The sequence below is a fragment of the Simochromis diagramma genome, unplaced genomic scaffold (assembly GCF_900408965.1).
Source record: "Simochromis diagramma unplaced genomic scaffold, fSimDia1.1 OVJJ01000355.1, whole genome shotgun sequence".
In the NCBI taxonomy this organism is placed as follows: Eukaryota; Metazoa; Chordata; class Actinopteri; order Cichliformes; family Cichlidae; genus Simochromis; species Simochromis diagramma.
The window spans coordinates 1,247,790-1,266,979 of record NW_024387174.1 but is presented as its reverse complement, the minus strand read 5'-3'; the positions used below and the strand labels follow the sequence as shown (position 1 = coordinate 1,266,979).

Genomic DNA, 19,190 nt, shown 5'->3' with positions numbered 1-19,190 from the left:
ATCATGCAGAGCAGCAAAGGACTGCTGAAGGTCTCCAAAACAGCTGCTGTTTTCAACGTTAATGGGGTAAAAAGAAAAAAAAAAACATGACAGGATCTTTTAGCTCAAAATTGTATATTAAAAATAACAGTCATCGAAATGACCCTGAAACATCTGTTTTTTTTATGTACTCTGTCCTTTCCACACAGTTTGCAAGTATGAAGACTGAAGAATCTCATTTAGAAATTAGTGAAGTGGAATGACCTTATTAGACAGTTGAAATAAATCAGAAACCACCTTTTATGTGGTTTTTACCTCTGCCACAGAAAACCATGAAAAACCAATGTGAGATATTCTATTTGTTCAGTTCATGAATAGGATTTGGCCATATTTTTTTAACAAGACGTTAAGAATGACTTTGAAACTCATAAGGAAGTATACTTTGTGCATGCAGCACATATGTTGTCAAGAGTCTGCAGGGGAAAGAATACGGAGTTTAGAAAAACTGACAACCTTTGTATTTTGACCCGTATCATGTTCTTTTTCTTACCCTAACCTAACAGTTTTATTAACATGAGGCCGGGCGTTGTCGAACAACAGAAAGAACCCAGGACTCACTGCACCCGCATGAGGTCTGACAGTGGGTCTAAGGTTTTCATGGCAGTCAGGTTGCTGTTTGAGCATAACATTGTCCATGGCTTCTCCAGATCCTTTTTATGTCTGTCACATATGTGCACACTGAACCTCCTTTCATCTGTAAAAAGCACAGGGATTTACCAACTCTAGTATTCAATTGGCATTCGCAAATGCCTACCTGTGCAACCTCTACAGGGCCCAGGCATTGCCAGTTGACTCATGGCACTTTAAATTGTAAGGCGAAGACTCTACAGGGGTCTCGAACTCAAGTCCTCAAGGGCCGCTGTCCTGAAACTTTTCCATATGTCCTTGCTGCAACACACCTGAAGACGATTTGTAGGTTATTAGCAAGACTATAGAACTTGAATGCATGCTGAGGTGGCAACAGGGACACATGGAAAAGTTTCAGGACACTGGACCTCAAGGACTGGAGTTTGAGACCTCTCCTCACCAATAATATAAAGAAAACAGAGAAAACCCCCCAAATCATATGATTCCCCTTTGAGCAAGCTATTAAGTAGTGACACTGACCTAGCCAAATGCTAAAACTAGTGAAACCATCAGAAAAGATGAGGAGGGACAAAGCGTCAGTGGCCTCCACCTGTTAAACCAGTCTTGCTTTGGCGGTTGTGTCATTGTTGCCCCTGTTTTTAATTTAACATCAAAGCAGCTGAAACTGATTAACAACCCTTAACTGACCAGATCAGACAAGATTGTTTTGTTTTTGTTTGTTTTTTTGAGCAGTGTACGCAAGTGGTCTGATAAAAAAAAATGAATTCAGGAAAACCAAAATAATTAGTGGAAGTACTTGACCAAGAATGAAAAAAAGGAAAATTCACATAATGAAACAGCACTCTGCTCTCCTACGCTACTAGCTTATCCCAGCCTACACTAAGCATAGAGCAGGGTACCATGGAAAAGTTGGCAGGGCAAACACAGAGAAACAGACAACCATTTATACTTATATTCACACCTCAGGCCAAAAAAAGAATAACCAATTAACATGTATGTCTTTGGACTGAGGAAGAAACTACTTGGAGAGAAGCCACACAGGCACAGGGAGAACATGCAAACGCCACACCCTCCAGCAGGTTTAAACCCAGGCTTGCTGTAAGCAGCCCTTTCATAAATACATATCAAATTTATTTAAAATGTCACAACACAAAATGTATGCAGTCAGCGTGTAATTATTTATTTATGTGGTCAGCTAACATCTTCCATATCTCCATTGTATATAATGACTGCCACTTTTCCTGAACCTTAACTAAGCAGTTGTAGTTGCACAAATCTACCCAAACCTTAATCATAGAGGTAGAAGTTTAGAAAAGGCAAACAAATCTATTTTGTCATTCCATTTGGAGGACTTTGTATTATTTTTCATAACAAGTAACTGACTCACAAACAGTTAGTGCTTTTCCTAAAAGCCTCTTAAACCCCTTTTGGGTTGTGTGTGTTAAATTTAAAAGTTTTAAAGACACTAAACAACAAAACCAAACAAAAGCCTAGAAAAATAACTCAACTTCATTTAATCTGTTTGTTAAATAATCCATGGTTGGACCTTTCATGGCTTTAATTATGCATTTCTCTATTGAGTTATTTTAAAAGTTGTTACTGCTATCATAATAAAGAGAGAACAGTTGAGTCTGAAAGTGAGGCAACCTTCAGCAGAGGGTAAATACTCTGCCTTTCAGCAGTATTATACCTGCCATGGTCTCTTCAGATTGATGGCGATCACCTGGAAACGGTAGCAGCACAGCTCGCAGGTCCAGCAGCCCCGTTCGCTGATCCACTTCAGCAGGCACTGCTGGTGGGTATACCGCACTGAGCCGTCACACCTGCATGGGTTCAACAAGTCCCCCTGGAGACCAGAGAGAGGGCAAAGGTCAAACGTAAACAGAGATAAATTTTAAGGGAGGGGACAAACTGACACAAATACACAAATACAGTTTAGACCAGAGCTGTCAAATTCATTTTAAATCGAGGGCCACGCACAACACGCAAGGCCCCCGGACCTTATGTTTGACACCACTGGTTTATATGTTAAATGACTGAGGATGGATTAAAAATCATTCCAATCATGTCAAGGAGATAGTTTCAAGCTTATCCAGCTGGATAAGCTTGAAACTAACTACTAAATAGCGAGACTATCTTCATGACGGCTGATGCAGAGATGATTTCTGATTAGTCTAGCCTCAATTGTTCATCAATAATACTCACAGTGAAAGAAAAAAGCAACTGAGATTTAGTGCAAGTTCCAGGAGCAACTGTTTATTTAGTGTCACTTCCATCCCATGGGCAGCTTGAGGTACTTTCTCACTTTTTTGAGTTTTATCACCCGTCTCCAAGGTAAATGGGGAAGAGTCTGAAGAAGTTAAAGGTCTGATTAAACTTAAATACCATTTGTAGGCATTTCAGTCTAAAGCTGCTTAGACCGAGTGCAAATTCTAGGAGCAACTGCTGATACCTGTGCTAAAATACTACAGTTTTTGCTGGAGCATTGACTTTAAATGCTATATCCAAAGTTTCATCCTACCAAGCTATAAAGTATGATAAAACTTTGAGACCTTTCTCATTACTTGTGCAGTACTCACTGGTGCACCAGGCACACACAATTTTTGTGATTTCGTCCTGTTTATTAGGACTTTACATCCTCAAACCTCTGCTTAGATATCTGTTATTGCACGGCATCTTTAGGCATGTTAGCATCAGCAAAAACAAATGTGAGGATCAGTGCATAAACTCTAATACACCTCTTCTTTGTAGTTGTGTGACATCACCTTTAATTTCTTGGTTAGTTATGCATGAGTAATGAAACATTTTCAATCTCTGAAATATCATTCTGTGACATCACTGGTAAGAGATGCCACATGATGGCATAACATCATTCCCTAATGATGTTGCCTATTTGAGGTTGAGGCAAGAGGCCCACAGCCTACTGACTGCCTAGCATCAGGTAAAAAGCCCCAAATTTGAACACGCTTCTGCATCCGACCTGAAATCTAACACAAATCTAATTACTCCCCAGCAGGGGTCAACTCCTGTGATTGCAAAAACAAGTCATATCTGTTCCACTGACATCCCAAGGACTCACCGACCACTGAGAGATTTCAAAGACAGTCCAAAAGATCAGTGTATCTGATGTCATCCAAAAGTTGGCAATGATTGATGATTGGATCGTTGGCTGCACCAATGACGGCATGCTCATTAGCTAACAACTTGTGCCTTTTCAGCAAACCCTGGAAAATCTTCCTTTCTGATTCGAGTAATGACCATAATTTACTTTTACTAAAAAATATACCATTATGTTTCATTTATATGATTCAAAAACGATGACTGAGCCAATAACGCAACAGGAAAATGTTTACTGAGATCGCAGCCAAAGAGCTATTGTTTGATAGACTTTTATTCATCTGGATAAAAGTTGTATAGCCCATGGAGTCTTCCCTTAAGGCAAACGGGTTTTAGTATTCAAACCTGGAAGCTATGTTCATATACAAAGTGACTTTATCCATTAGTCTGTGGTTGCAGATAATGAAACTGATAGAGCACTTTTCTCTCCTTCTTTGTACAAGGTTCACGATATGAACTTGTGTTTCACAATCACTCTGCAAACCCTGCATATGGTAATGCAAAAGCAGCAAACAAAACCTGGAGCTATACTTGCTACTTGACATTCATATCTTGTCTCGTGTTCTTATCGTTTTGGCTACTCTCTGTAGTACCAGTGATAAATTAAACCTCAGACTCTTTTCAGGAACGGAGAGAAACGATCTGCTTTCGGTTCAATATCGGAGCTGTCTATCCAACATTAATCTTCTATCCATTTCATGGTCCATGTGTCATCTTTCCTATCATCCAAAAATTCTTGTTTTCAGGCCTCAGTTTGGCCTTTTATCCCAACAGGTCATACATCAAAGAAAACACACGGCTTGTTCACCAGAGGCCCTTACCAGCATCGCTCAGATCAATGACCATTTCTCAAAGCTACAACACTTACGGATATTAACGGTGGGATGCAGCCTGACATTAATCATTACAGCCGCATCTATTTGTTCCGATGGGTTCTTTTCTTTTTTCTTCCTCTAGGCATTCCTCAAGCAGCCATTACTGCAGCTTTGACCTGCTGGCTGGGCTGTGAGTGGCATATTAATAGTATATTAAGGTCAGTGGTCAGAGAGCTCATTTTTCATCATGTCATATTAACCTTGTGGGTTTAAAAGGACCTCGGAGGCTTTCGCTTGAATGAACTGATGCAGGTCAGCTATGCACTGAAGCAGAGATTGATAAAGCCAACTTCAAGGATAATTTGAATAAGTCAGAGAATTCTCTAAAGGGGCTCTCTGAAAACAGTGCACTTATTTTAGTAACACAAGGTCGTTCCATTGAGAAGTACACAAGGTCAGAAAATAATGTAAACTATTTGTGTATTTCTTTTCCAGCTGAACATTAAAGAAACATCTATAAAGAGACGATCGTTAATGATGAGCATTGATAACATTTTATTGATTTTCCTTATCATTCCCTTCTTCCTTATTAATTCCTGATCAAGTTTCTCTGTGGGAAACTTGCACAGGTGTTCAGCATCAGTGTTGCGATTTATCAACAACTCACATATTAGTGAAGCTGAACTGACTGAAGAAATAGAGCAGAAAAAGGGACTCAGTTTATGAAAAGCTCCATGGTCATGAATATGGGTGTCTGGGTCAGCCGATACTGGGCTTGGTGACTAATAATGGCATATTGCTAAGCAACCAATTCACCTGTGTTCTAATCTCGGGGCATGCCAGTGTCACAGCGGTCCACACTGTGCCTTAATGCACTGGCAGTAACAATATTGCAGGGTTTGACATAACCACTGGTTTGGCACCAGTAAAAAAATTATGCTGGGCGAGTTGATCAGCCAGCTGCTGTTCGGGATTATTTTTCCACCAACTCAAATTAACCTTCACTTAATAGTATTTTCATAGAAAAGTACAATTAAAATCTTTCATCGAGCCACCTATTCATGTAGTTTAAACATGAAAAAGTAACCTTGAGGTGCTCCCGTCCTCTTTGTTCTGCAGAACAGTAGCACAACTGAATTAATAAGATGTTAAAATGTTTATATGCAGATTAAATGCATTATTAGGTTTTTTAAATCATTTGGCAGCATTACCACCCCATCGCTCTCTAGAATTAACACCTTTATGTTATGCTGAGTTTGAAGTTGTGTAGTAGTAGTAGTGATCTTTGTGTTTTTCTTTTGTTTCCACTTTGTTTCATTTTCATTTTGGGTCAAGGATCAAAAACTAGATGGTTGGCTTCCGGACCAAATGTTGCTTTGTGTTAAAATAGCCTCGTTCACATTGATAAATGATGAGTTGGGACTGACAGCCCTATTTCACCGATGCCATAACCACAACGCCCAAGGACACTTTGTAGTGCACACTAGCAGCTTTGACAAAACGGCACTGTTTTATGTTGAGGGAAGGAAAACGGCCTGGATGTCAGTGGTTGATATTTATCTGTTTTGGCCCATCCTTTTGCACTGTCAAATATCCTGATGAGAGTTAAGCTTTAAAGCATTTTTATTGTATGATAAAAATTGCAATACAAATTTTCTGTCTGCAGACACAGAGAGAGGAAGTAAACAAGCAGGAAAATATCAGTACTGGGATCTGATACTGGTTAAATTTGTGTTTGTTTTGCATTCAGAAATAAAATTTCACTGGTGCACAATAAACTTACACTTCATTGTTTTACAACGCACAACAAATGAGAATCATGACAGTATTGATGAGAGGAACTGACAAGCTCACACTTACCCCACAGCAGATTTGGAAGTATATGATCAAGTTTAAAAATCACGTCTCATATTTTGACTTTATCAAATAGCAGTCCATTTCAACAAACTATTACCACTGACCATGAAAACTGATTCATTGGAAATGGAGTGTGACAAAATTTGAAAATAAAAGCATATTGATTACAGTGTTGAGTTTTACTTGCTGTGTGAGTACAAAACTTACACAGAAAATGCAAAGAAAGAGTTACTTAGTGTCAGAAATCAATATAAGCATATAAAAATAATCTATAATAATTTATAAAATAATGTAATAATGCATCAACATCTTGCTTAGCCTGCTGACTACCAGCTGCAAAATCAATTAAATCTCAGGGAGCTGGTTTAGCTTAGCGGACTCAAAGATCATTTTAAATGACCTGGAAGCTGCTTCTGCAGACTTACTGCTTCCCCTGTTGGACCTGAGCTAGGTTCACTTATTCTCATATTTCACATTTTCTTAGTTTTGAAGTTTATCATTTTGTGATATCTCTTTGTTGCACACATTTGTGTGCACTGCTGTTTGTTTATTTTTGTGTGTGTATTATAATTGAATGTAACTGAGCTGACAGAGCTACATGTACCTATTTTGACCTGGAAACCGACAACATCTCAAGAGTCTGACTTTCCAGGATAAATAACAATAAATTGTATATGAGATTTTAAATAAAATGCTCCGCATAATCAGTAATCCATAAAGGACTCGTATATTTTGCTTCTGTGTGCACCTCTGTCTATTATTATTACCATGGGGAGGATAACAGCGAGAGAAAAATTGAGCAGTCACAAATGAAACTATATGAAAAATAAAGCCCACACAGCAGCGCGGGGTGTTCAATCACAAAAAACGATTTAATGTCAAAGTCATCATTAAGGCCTTTAGGGGCTGAAGTGCTCAGTGTGTATATACAGCAGAGTTCAAGTTTTAGGAGCAAAGAGTTTATATCTCCCACTCTGGGTGGATGTTTTATTGCCTCAATACCCACATATCTGAAAGAGGAAGTGTTGCACTTTGTCTAAGTGTACAGCCACAGCACTAGATGTCTGTGATAGTGCTGCTGTGTTCAACTGTACAAACTAGTGTGTATTAATCCACACTGAGGTGTGTATACAATGTAAAACTTGCTTTTCCAGTGAGTTGGTGGTTAAATGAGTTATAATAGTTGGCAATGAGCACCTGGGTAATTTCCAGATGAGGAAATGTCAGGGTGATGCAGGGGAAGGTCTGCTCAGCTGAGAGGGCCCTTACAGCGCGTTTGAGTGGGCTGAGAAAAACAATTGTTAAGAACTAGATCTGTTTCACAAATAATGCCAGGCTTCTTTGATTATACTCTTCACAGCCTCAAATGCCAGTAAATATTGCGTGGCATAAACAATTCCTTGTTCTCCTTCTTTAGATTTGTAACGATAAGGTATTCAGCTCGAGATATGTTTAAAAAAACATGAGGCTTTTTTAATCAGAGCCTCTTTGAATCCTCCCTGTCTGAGGCTTTTTTAAAGCATCTTAGCTTTGGTGTGAAAGACCTCATTACAGATGTAGATCTTGTAATTCTGCTCTGAACCGAGAAACAGGAAGATTTTTCTTAAGAGACATTGGATTATATGATTAAAGCTTTAATGCATATAAGCTTGGGGAATAAACACGTTTTTAGCTGGATGAGTGGATCCTAATCATGTCTGTGTGGTATAGTCTTGCTATTAAATGGTCCTCGAGTTATGATTAATTTGTCAAAAAAACAAACAACAAAATCCAACTTCATTGCAAATTTTCACTCTAACCCTTCAACCATATCGCAAGCTCTGCGTTAGACAATGTATTTCTTATGTAGCTGGACCTTGTGTTAGTAGCTAAACATTTAGAGTAAACCTTGAAGGGGGCTATTTTTTTTTCTTACTCTCTGCCATATTCATACTGTTACAATGGTAGGTGCTAATATTTAAAAAAAAAACATGTCCAAAAGTTTGAATAAGGAAGTAAGCACATCAGTGCAAATACACCCCCCAAAGTCAGAAGCTCAAAACAAAAGCTCTAAACACCGTTTTTTCACCTTTGCTGATGTCAGTGAGAGCAGATATGCCTAATGAAGGTAATCTATAGCACTGCTTTGATTGTCTGAGTGAGACCCAGTATAAAACAAATAAAAAGCCACTCTAGTACATTCCAAGAATACACTTTTGGAGTTGGGAATAATATGCTTCACATTAGAAAATCGTTATTTAAACCATGATAAGAAAAACAGCAATGTTCTCATGTCATTCATGGCACTCTTATAGCTTTTTAGTGCGGCTTTTAAGAAACACTTTCATAATCAAATGGTGTTTACAGTGCAGATGAAAGCTCCAAATAAACAAGTTCATGTCACTGACGATGCCACCTCAAGGCCTGCGTATACACTTGTTGTGCAGACAGGCAAATGCAAATGTAACATTTAAAATAAATGGAAACTCGAGGGCTTTTTATTCAGTTGTTCTGGGGAGCTCAAGTAAACAGTCTGATGATTGTTAAAGAGTAAACAATGCAACGAAGTTTCTTTAAAAAGGCAGTAGCTTGTGAAAGAACTGCCATAATAAAAGATATAAAACTGCTCAAGGCCTAAAGCTTTATTTGCTCTGGAGCTTTTCACAGGAACACCCGATCTTTAGATTGAGGAATAAGCAATGGAGGAAAAATCTCCAGAAAACTTTTGTGAGTAGACCAAAGGTAAAGAATTTCAGTAATTTGCAATACAACAGCTATAACTCCCTTTAACATTTTATCTAGGTTTCCACTACTTTGGTTTGATAATTGTGTTTATACATCATAGGCCAACCCTGATTGGCTCGTTTCCCGCTCTGCAGTCCTCTTTAAAACTATACACTCATCAAATTCTATAATTTTAGTCCACCTAACAGCCCTTTGGGGCACCCTTTACCCACTGACGATTGTTATGACATGTGGTTTAAAGCTCCAGAAAATCCCATGTAGCAGCAGCACCTGTCAACTGCTGTTTGAGTGAAATATCAAGCAGATCTATTAAACAAACAAATGAGAAGTTCTCAGTGTGTTCAATACATCTGCTGGTGGATTAGCCCGAAAGCTGCAGAAAATGTGTAAAATTAGACCCCAAGTTGTGGTTGTTTTGTCAGCTCCTCTTTCCAGAATTAAGATAAACTACAATCATTAGCCTGGACTGTTGAATGAACAAAATAGCACTGGTTTCTGAAAGGAAGGTGGTATGGAAGATGTCAGAGTATGGCTTAGACCAATCAATCCAATGACTGGAAGAGGATTTTTATGGTGTTTACGGCACATTTTCACTCTATCTGCCGAGACATGAATATTTAAAATGTTAAATGTCTGTTTTGCAATTTGCTTGATAACTGGTGAGCTTGCCCAGCCTGTGGCCGTGTATCAAAATCAAATATCAGTCTGGACCCGGGGGCAGCATTATTAGATTAACTCTGCTAATAGGCTGTAGCCCACGTTCAGAAGACAGGATATTCACTTAGGCATTTACTGCCCTTACTCCCCTCTTCCCTTAAGCTCCGGCAGGGATGTATCGTCCCTCATCAGCCATCACTGTCACGAGCCCAAAAGGCCTGCAGAGTGTCAGGTTTCAGAGCCAGTAGGACAATGTCCATTTGTCCCTGCAGGTCCACATCAGTCCATTCACCTCCAGGAAAACATGCAGACAGTTAGACTGATGCATCGCTTCAGGGAAAATATTTATTATTAATGGCCTATGATTCAGTCACTGTCATCCCCCTCTGTTACGATGAAGGAGCTGCAGTTTGTTTTTCTGTGTACGGGTGGAAGGACTCACTAGTTTAATCTTAGTTTCATCTATAACAGGAGCTTCACTCAAACAATAATAAAATGTAATGTAATATTATACTGGACTTCATTCATGATCTACATGCTGCCTCCACCCTTACAAAAATAATGCTCAGCATGTTTATCTTTTATCTGCTTTTATTTCTCAGTTTATTGTGTTTTAATGCATTTCTACAACCCATTTAAAGCACTGCTAATTTATTTGAGTGTTTGAAAGGCACTTTATACACAAACGTGCCATAAAACAGGATGTAAATAGTTTTGGAGCATCTAGCATCTCCTTCAAGAAAGCTGCTCTGAAATGAAGACTTTGATTTCTTAGTGTGTTTGTAAAGGAAGCAGCTAAACACAAAAACTGATTAATAGAAATGTTATTTGGATAAATTAGAGATTATTGACATGTGGCAGAAAGGTGTACTTAGCTGCTAACAATCCAAAATGCTAAACACTTTGAGTCCTTATGGACGGATCTACCATCTTCTCTGCACTTTGAACAGTTTTCATTTAACCTTCCTGTTACAAAAATACAATAACAGAACTTTAGCCCCTGAACCTGGAACTTTTTATCATCCATTTTTCGTACTTTGGACCCTGCTCAGGATCTTGCATGAAGATCTGTTGATCTTTATTTTTGTAAACAAATAAAAGTTTGCTATTCTGTTGACTGTTTACTAAAATTCAGCCTTTCTGTCTGTATGTTTGGTTGATTTTTTATTTATTTGTTATTGATAAAAATCATGGGTTGTGGGCTTGCACTATTTTGGCTTCTGAAATGAGGCATGTCTGAAAATAAACCCACCAGTGGAAATCTACGACATAGTACTAGCAATGTTTAGTCAATGTTCTTGTCTAGATGCACAAATTTGATTTACTTGAATAACTAAAGGTGTCCCAGAGGCTTCCATTTGAGGACATATTTTGTTTTATAATTTTAGAAGTTATCTTAATACTACAAAAATATATATATTTCAGCAAGAATACATCTCTTTGCTGATGAGACTGTCATTTAAATTACACTCCCTCTGTTGTAAAGCAGTTCAGGGCCTTCGTGCTGTAACTTACTCATTACAAACTGTCTGTGTACATTCAAAACTGATTGTAAATGCTGACAAATCAAAGTTTATAGTTTTCTAAAATAAATAATTCAATTAAATTCAATTAAATTCAATTAAATTCAATTAAATTCAATTAAATTAAATTAAATAAATAAATAAATAAAAAAAACCTTGGGCACAAGGGTTTGATGATTTTAGCATTTTTTTTTTACATGTGATGTAAATCAATTTAAAAATACACAAATACAAGTATTAGGGTATATGGATAAATGACAAGCTTTTCTTTAATGTACAAGTTGGCACTCTTATTAGAAAATACAATTTATAGATTTTGTTTTAATTGTTGAATAAACTAATGTGGAAGCTATTTTGAGGATTGATGGTGATATTTGGTGCTATAATGTATGTTCAAGCCACCTCCTCACTTTTATTGAACATTGATTCAGCATATTGTTCATCTGTACTTCTTTATTTATACAGATTTATTAGAGAAACAAAATCTCTGACTCACCACTGCATTCTTTAATCCTGGACATCAGTGACCACAGAGGAAACAGCACCGGTGTGTGTCTGTGTGTGCGTGTGTGTGTGTGTCTAAACAGTTGCTTCTGATGTGCTGATGTTTTTGACAGATTTGGAGATTTTAAAACAGGATCTCACCAAACACCTTGGAAATGAAATACTTGCAGAAAGAACCAAACTTAAACATGCTTACATCTGTCTCTGGATTTAAAGGTGCCATGTAGTGAATGTCTGCATATCATGCATTTCATGTTGTACTTATTGCATTTTTAATACAATATGTTTATATTTTGTATGCCTGTCCTTTTTTCCTTGTGAACATTTTATCTCAGTGGGATTTCCTTATTAGATAAATAAATAAATAAATAAATAAAATTAACCCACACATTATCAACATCGTGTTGCCAGTACCACAACAGAGACACATTTTCCTCTAACTAAAGTGTGTGTGTATATAAGTACACACACTTTACAGTTATGTTTTTAAGCCTGTAATTCCAGTCAGTGGGATGAATAGTAAGGCTGGGATCCTTCATCCATAAAGGGATGAATTATTCAGTCTCAGTATGTAAAAACTTTAGTTTATTACTTGGTAAAAAGATAAATATTGGCAGCTTCTGACTTCATGTTATTACACAAACAACATTATGTAGGAACAGCTATGTGCAGGCACTATAGACATGGGGGAAGTGGCATGTGGTTGGGTCAGTGTGATTTCAGGCTTTTTTTGTTTTTTTAAACAGAACTGCAACAAGACACTGGGTTGTGTTTAGAAACAGCTTCAACTGCTTCAGCAGTACCAGTCTCATGACCTCAAGACTCCTTTCTAAGGCTACCTGTGCCTGAATTTTGTCACCTGCACTAAAAGTATAACAGTAGATATTGATGCTCACTGAATCTACTATAGCATTGCTGTATAAATGTGCTCTGAAAGCTACTGGAGTCAAGTTATACATCTATTACACCCTCAAAGGGCAAATATTATATAAGAGTTTGTGTTGGTGGGTACAAAATTTGTAAATGATAAATAAATGCCATGGTGGCTTTATCGGTTTTACATATATGATGTAGTCAAAATGTTAAAAGAAAAATGCTTTCTCCAAGTATATGTATGAGGAGCTGGCAGTGAAAATGGTTATGTTGCAACAGGTGTCTCACTGCAGTGGCCCCAGAGGACATCCAGTGCACACATTTAATAAAGAGCAGTGTTTGATGCCCTGATCAGGAATTAATCCTTTACTACTAAACACAGTAAGATCTGGCAATTATTAACAAATACATTATAATATATAAAATCTTATACGTCACAATGCAGCTGTACTTTATGAGTTATGATACATTAATTAGTTAATTAATTAGAATGTAATAACTTAATGGAAATTAAATGGAAATTGACATTAATTAACTATGGGATTTAATTAATTATGATATGATTTTTTTTGTAAGTCAGTTGATGAATGGTAAAATATGACTGGCTCTTGAGGACTTCTAAAGGAGTACTTGTGCTCAGCTTTGGAATTGCTGCCTTTGGTGATTTCAGCACCACGGACAGCAGCAGGTCCGGCGTTACTGAACGAAACTTTTCCCTGTAACATCTCAGAGAATTAAAAAGCTCACACACTTTAAGCTTCCGGATTCTCTCTCTCTCTCTCTCTCTCTCTCTGTGTGTGTGTGTGTGTGTGTGTGTGTGTGTGTGTGTGTGTGTGTGTGTGTGTGTGTGTGTGTGTGTGTGTGTGTGTGTGTGTGTGTGTTTCTTTCTGATTGGCTCTCTGCGCTACTGAAATCCGTCCAACCAGGCCAGCCAGCAGGATATGAACTCAGCAGGTTTACCTAATTTTAATTAGAAGAGTTGCTACATTCAGCCAATCAGGGTCAAGCATTGCGAGGACCGAGCCCTCACCTTCAGTTTAATTCAACTTCGACCACTCACAAAACCGGGCTGTTAATCTGCCAACACTACAAACACATTTGGTGACACAATCTTGGACACACATTGGTTGGCATAAGCTAAAAACCACATGTACCTGCTCTGCGCCTTGGAAGCAGATCCTGCAGCTGGGAGTGGGGATGCAGGTTTCGCTGCTGCAGTTTGAATGCATTGTCTGAGCCTTGCAAGAGCTCCCCCCGACAGCCCCGTCCTCACTGGAAAAATTCCCCTCGTTGTTCTCCACAGTGAATTTCTCTGTGTCACCCCCACACGCGTCCCTGCAGCTCCGGCCCTCCCGGCAGCCCTCTGCCCCCTCTCCCTCCTCTCCTCCCAGGGTTTCGTCCTCATCGTCGGGGTGCGGACGTCCTTGGAAGCCGTGAGGTTCGCTTTCCTCCCAGGTGTGGCGGTGAGGTATGGTGGTACCTCCACTCGCCTCTCCACACGCGGGACCCGCCTCTCCCTCCTCTGTGCTCATAATAAAATGAAAAGTCGAAAATAAATTGCATAGATGCCGCCCGACACGCTCACACAGTATCCACCACCACTGCGACGCAGGGACGCGATGCAGCCTTCAGGCTCCTTGATTACGGCGCTCTCGGCGAAAATAACTCCGCTCCGTGGCTTCCGAACCGAGCCGTGCACCTCCTGTAACGGAACCTACAGCGTGACAGCCTGGCAGAGCTGCAGTTGAGCCGCAGGAAGCCCACGATGCTGCTGCGGACCGTCGCTCGGCTGGAACCGCCTCATGCGCTCCGGAGACCCGGGGAGCATTTCCAAGCAGCCTCCATGCATCGCAACGAGACTCAGCCGTCCTGAAGCACCCAAATCCCCCTCTTCCCTTCCTCCTCCTCCTCCGCCTCTTTAGTCCCCACCGATAAAGCCGATGGCAACAGAGTAGCGGCACGCAAACAATCTTCCGAGCGGTCCAACCCGGGCTGGAAGCCGCCTGATGGGCTCGAGCATTCACCCTGCTGAGGGGCTCTTGGGCACGAATCCACTTCAAGTCAGCTGTAAGTTCTCTGATGAGTCGTGCACTCTCAGGAAGCAGAAAAGACCATTTCCCCCGGGGGATGACCAATCAATCACATTATTATCCCATTAATATGATGGAGGACATAAGTTTCCAGACCCAGGCAGGCACTACTTCAGCACAGCCAGCAGTAAGAAAGAAATGAGAAGCATCATACTCACAGCAGCAGCAACTTGGCCAGTCCGCCCGCCTGCCACAAAGAATATTTTATGTGCTGAGACGTGGCGACCCACAGCACCCTCCCTGTGTTAAAGGGGTCACCTGCTGGGTTACAAATGCCATCATTATCAGTGGTGGTGGTTAAAATCTTTCTGAAACTTAAAGAGGAACTTCAGCCTGTAAATGATAGACTTATTAAATGTCGTAGAGGGCTCAGCCTGTGGTTCTCTAAAGGTGGTTCATGGTGAATTCCGGTGTCCTCTGCTTGGAACGTGTGGTTAATAATCTTACCGATCCAAAATGAATCTAAAAGAAGCATTTAAAGGGAACTTATGAGTTAATGCTTTAATGAGGTAAAGTTAATTAATGCTCAACGTTTTTTTCTTATTGGCTGCTTGTCCCAAACAGAAAACTTTGCACATGCAGAGCTGTGTTATAATTTTAAGGATACAACCTCTTAATAACAGCATGCAGAGCCAAGAGCACAAAAAACTATCTGAAACAGAGCTACAGTTTCCTAGGAGGCTGAAGCCTGATCTCAAAGTGGCTGATAATGAATTTAGGGGTGCAACAACAGGAAGCCATTAATAGTCTAAAGAAGGTGTGGTTGTAAGTGTTATTTATGCACAAGTCATTTTCATTTTTTGCTTTGAGTGAAATGTCTTTGGATGGTGTTCTTTAATCTTTCTCACTTCTTGATCTTGGGTTCTGGTGATGATAGAGTCACAAACAGTGTTTGTTTTAAAGGTCCTGATTGCATTTAAGGAGCATTTGACAGGGTAAGGTCATTTCATTAGTTATTCCATGAGTATCCATTATAGGAAAGTGTCTTTTGATGGTTGTTTTGGGGCCACGTGGAGAAGTGTTCTAACAGCCAGCTAATGGTCTTAAAGTTAAACTTCAGTATGTTAACAAGAAGTTAAATGTGACTTATTATACTCGTTTCCAGCTGCTTATTTCTAGTCTTAGGACTCTGGCAGTGTAGCTTTGTGTAATTTATAGTTAATCTATTACCTGAAACAAGCCATTTAAACTTTATTTTACCTTTAATTTTATAGATCCACTAAAGCTGGGTTCTGTGAGTTTGTGGGAGACAAATGTTAATTATATGCAGTTATGTGAAAAACTTGTACTAGTATCACAGGCTTCTTTAACACGTTCTTGCACTCTGGTGATCACAGTGATGACAGTAAAAGTATTTGTTTTATGGATCTTTACGTAGACCCTGGATGCCATTTATATACAGGTGAGGGGTAAGATAGCCTCCTTAGAAATGAATAGAAAAGGATACCAATGGGGTATCTGATGTTACAGGAACAATAAATCTAATGTCTGCTTCAGATCCCTGTAATGCCTAACGGTTTACCCCATTTCCTTCAACACACTGAGAAATTTTGCAGTTTTAATAAAGCTTTAAGCTTAAAACAAATGTAAATAACGAGCGGGTGGTGGAATTATCTTTAATTACATGCTAAAAATAAACAGCAAAGAAATATCCTCAAATCAAATTTGAGCAAATCACAAATAATGTCATGAAGTTAAGCTGAAGTATTTTACTAGAATTTAGCCAGTTCAGGTTAGCTGAGACTGGTGGGTTAAATGAGTTGGTTTCTAGATATGGTTTTGGAGATGACTTGATATTTGTTCTGTGCAGGATACAACTCTTTATAAATTGTAAAGGGCAGTTATTGATTTAAATCGAACACGGGGTCTCAGTCTACAATCTGCATTATTGCTTATAAAGTATATCTGCCCTCCGAGGGGGAGTTTAAACATTTTGGCTCAGTTTCCACAGCACAGATGAAGCCTGGGCTGAGACACAAGCTTTTTCAATACGTTTCTGTGTAACAGTTTTAATCCACTACTGCAAAAATAACAAGCTTTATATAAACCTTTAAATACATACATGCATCATTATTTAAAACAGACATTTTCAAATGTGAACCTCATTTTAATATCTAACCAGCTGGACGAAATTTGAAGAAGTCATCAAAACCATTTCTTCAAAAAAAAGGAAAGACTTTCCATATGGGAGAAGCTCGTTGGAATTTCATGCATGACAATCCATAGTTGTCAGTGTAAGCTCTTTTTCTGTGTTTCATGCCCCTGTGGGAGTGTATTTGTGTTCATATTCAGCATATCAATGTTTCTCATTCAGCAGCTACCCACCCCCCTCTTTTTTTCTTTTCATTTTAGTAAATATAGAGCCTTGCTGCTTCACAATTTCCACTCGAACGTGAAGAAAAAGGATCCCAGTGAGTAAGAAGAAACAGGAGAATGAAACAAAGGATGTCACGGTGGCAATGAGTAATGATTCACCCAGCAAAACAAACGCTCCCGAGGAGCTCTGAGAGAGACTCTCAAGCTGAGAATAGTCCTGCTCGGCCTCCGTGGGAGGAAGTCTGTAAAGGTTAAAACTCAGCTGGGATTCTTTCTCTGAATGAATATAATTCTGTGTCTGTATATATCAGCTTTATTTCATCTTTGTTTTTCTTGTTTAACATACACAACACCCCCAGGCTTGAGAAAAGGACAGAAAACGTCTCAGTTAATGCCAGACCCTCCTTTGCTGTTACCCAGTATCTATTATCATCCTCCAAATGGACCTGATAATAAAGTTCAAGGAGCCTCAGCTGGCGAATCATTTGTCGGAGACTGCTTTTCCAAGAAGAATCTTCTCTCTCATTTTTTTTTTTTTTTTTGAGGATGTCTATCGCTTTCCGGGGAGCAGGCCAGTAATGGACTCTAATGCAGCAAAGGAAATTATCCACTCATGTCCAATCACTACCTACGAGGCACCGATCAATACCAGGTCCCCAGGGCTCAGAGGGAGACCGGGATCGTGCTGAGAGCAGGGAGGGCCGGGTGAACTGCTTCTCAACACATTGTGTTTAGGAGGGGTGGTGACTTAGGCCGTCTCTGAATCTACTTTTGAGTTTAACCTTCTGCCTGATGGGGCGGCGCCCATCTTCCTAATGAATTTTTCAAAGTCCTCAGACAGAGAAACTCAACTTTTCTTTCATATTTTTAGTTTTGTCTGTAAATATTTTATAATGTCTAAAAACAGCAGTTCTAATAATTCAGAAATTCATTAATTACTTAAGCTAAACGAGTTATACACCATATCAGACACAAGGCATGAAATCCTTTTTGTTGTCAGGTTGTAAAAAGTCACTTTTGCTGTCTTGAGGAGAAAGAAGAAAAATAATGTTATTAAAGTTATGATTCAGTCAGAAGAGCTGCAATAAATTCATAAATGAATAAAGAAAGTTTTAAGTATTGCAAGGGATTTAACAGCTGACTCATATAGCATCTAAAATAGACAGAAATCGAAACTCTTGCCTTGAGCTGACCTCTGATTGACAAAACTATTTTTAGAGCCATTCTGCAGCCTCAGTATAAGCTTTTAAATGGTTAATAAATGCACTTATGTTTTATTACTATGGTCACGATTTGTGGGAGAATAAAGGCTATGGAGACGATGCTAGGTGGAGCATCTCTAGCATAGCACTCCTGTTGTAGTTTTTCACTTTTTAACACATAATGAACTGTAGACAGTAAGTCCTATTTAATACAATATGGTTATTTTGCAAATTACGATCCATAGAATCAAAAAGGATCAATTCAATTTGTCTTAAAACCACAGTTGTGATAAGTCAGACTTTCATAAACTGCTTCAGTTATGCCAAACAAATTATAGACTGATGCATTTTACACCAGATATAAGAGATCAATATGAAATCCTTTTTTTTTGTCAGGTTTTTCCATCTTGAGTGTTTTACAGTGTGGCCAAGACATTGTTACCCAATTCATTCATTCATTCATTCATTCATTTGTTCATTTCCAGGCACAACAAATACCTATATTGAACATAAAATGCACAAAACAAAAAACAAAAATTGCCTGAAAAAGGAGTGGGACGAAGAAAACTTATTAAATCCCACCCCTATACTCACTCATCAACAAAAAAACAAAAAACAAAACAAAACAATATACTTCCCGCAGCTACGCCCATTATTGCATACAGTCCCATCAACAGCCCCGGGCGCATACAAGCATCTAAACTGCAGCTCGCAAACAACAATTAGAGCCTTCATAACTGAATACAGAATATATAAATTATAAATTACATTACCACAGGTAACAGGCAGTAATAACTACAAGTAACAAACACACACATACATATACATACATATATATCTACACACACATGTACATATATGTACATACATACGCACAGTCTTTTT

The 19,190-nt window shown here is 38.9% G+C and overlaps 1 protein-coding gene across 1 annotated transcript in view; it reads right to left on the bottom strand.

Annotated features, from left to right (window-relative positions):
• The window catches only part of march11 (membrane-associated ring finger (C3HC4) 11), a 32,062-nt gene extending 13,315 nt beyond the window's left edge, over positions 1 to 18,747 (bottom strand). The window contains exons 1-2 of the mRNA XM_040049423.1: positions 13,852 to 18,747; positions 2,318 to 2,473 (exon numbers count right to left, since the gene is read on the bottom strand). Of these exons, the coding sequence (XP_039905357.1) occupies positions 2,318 to 2,473; positions 13,852 to 14,229 (534 nt within the window). The 5' untranslated portion in view covers positions 14,230 to 18,747. The remainder of the gene's footprint in view (positions 1 to 2,317; positions 2,474 to 13,851) is intronic.
• Between the last annotated feature and the right edge of the window lie 443 nt (positions 18,748 to 19,190).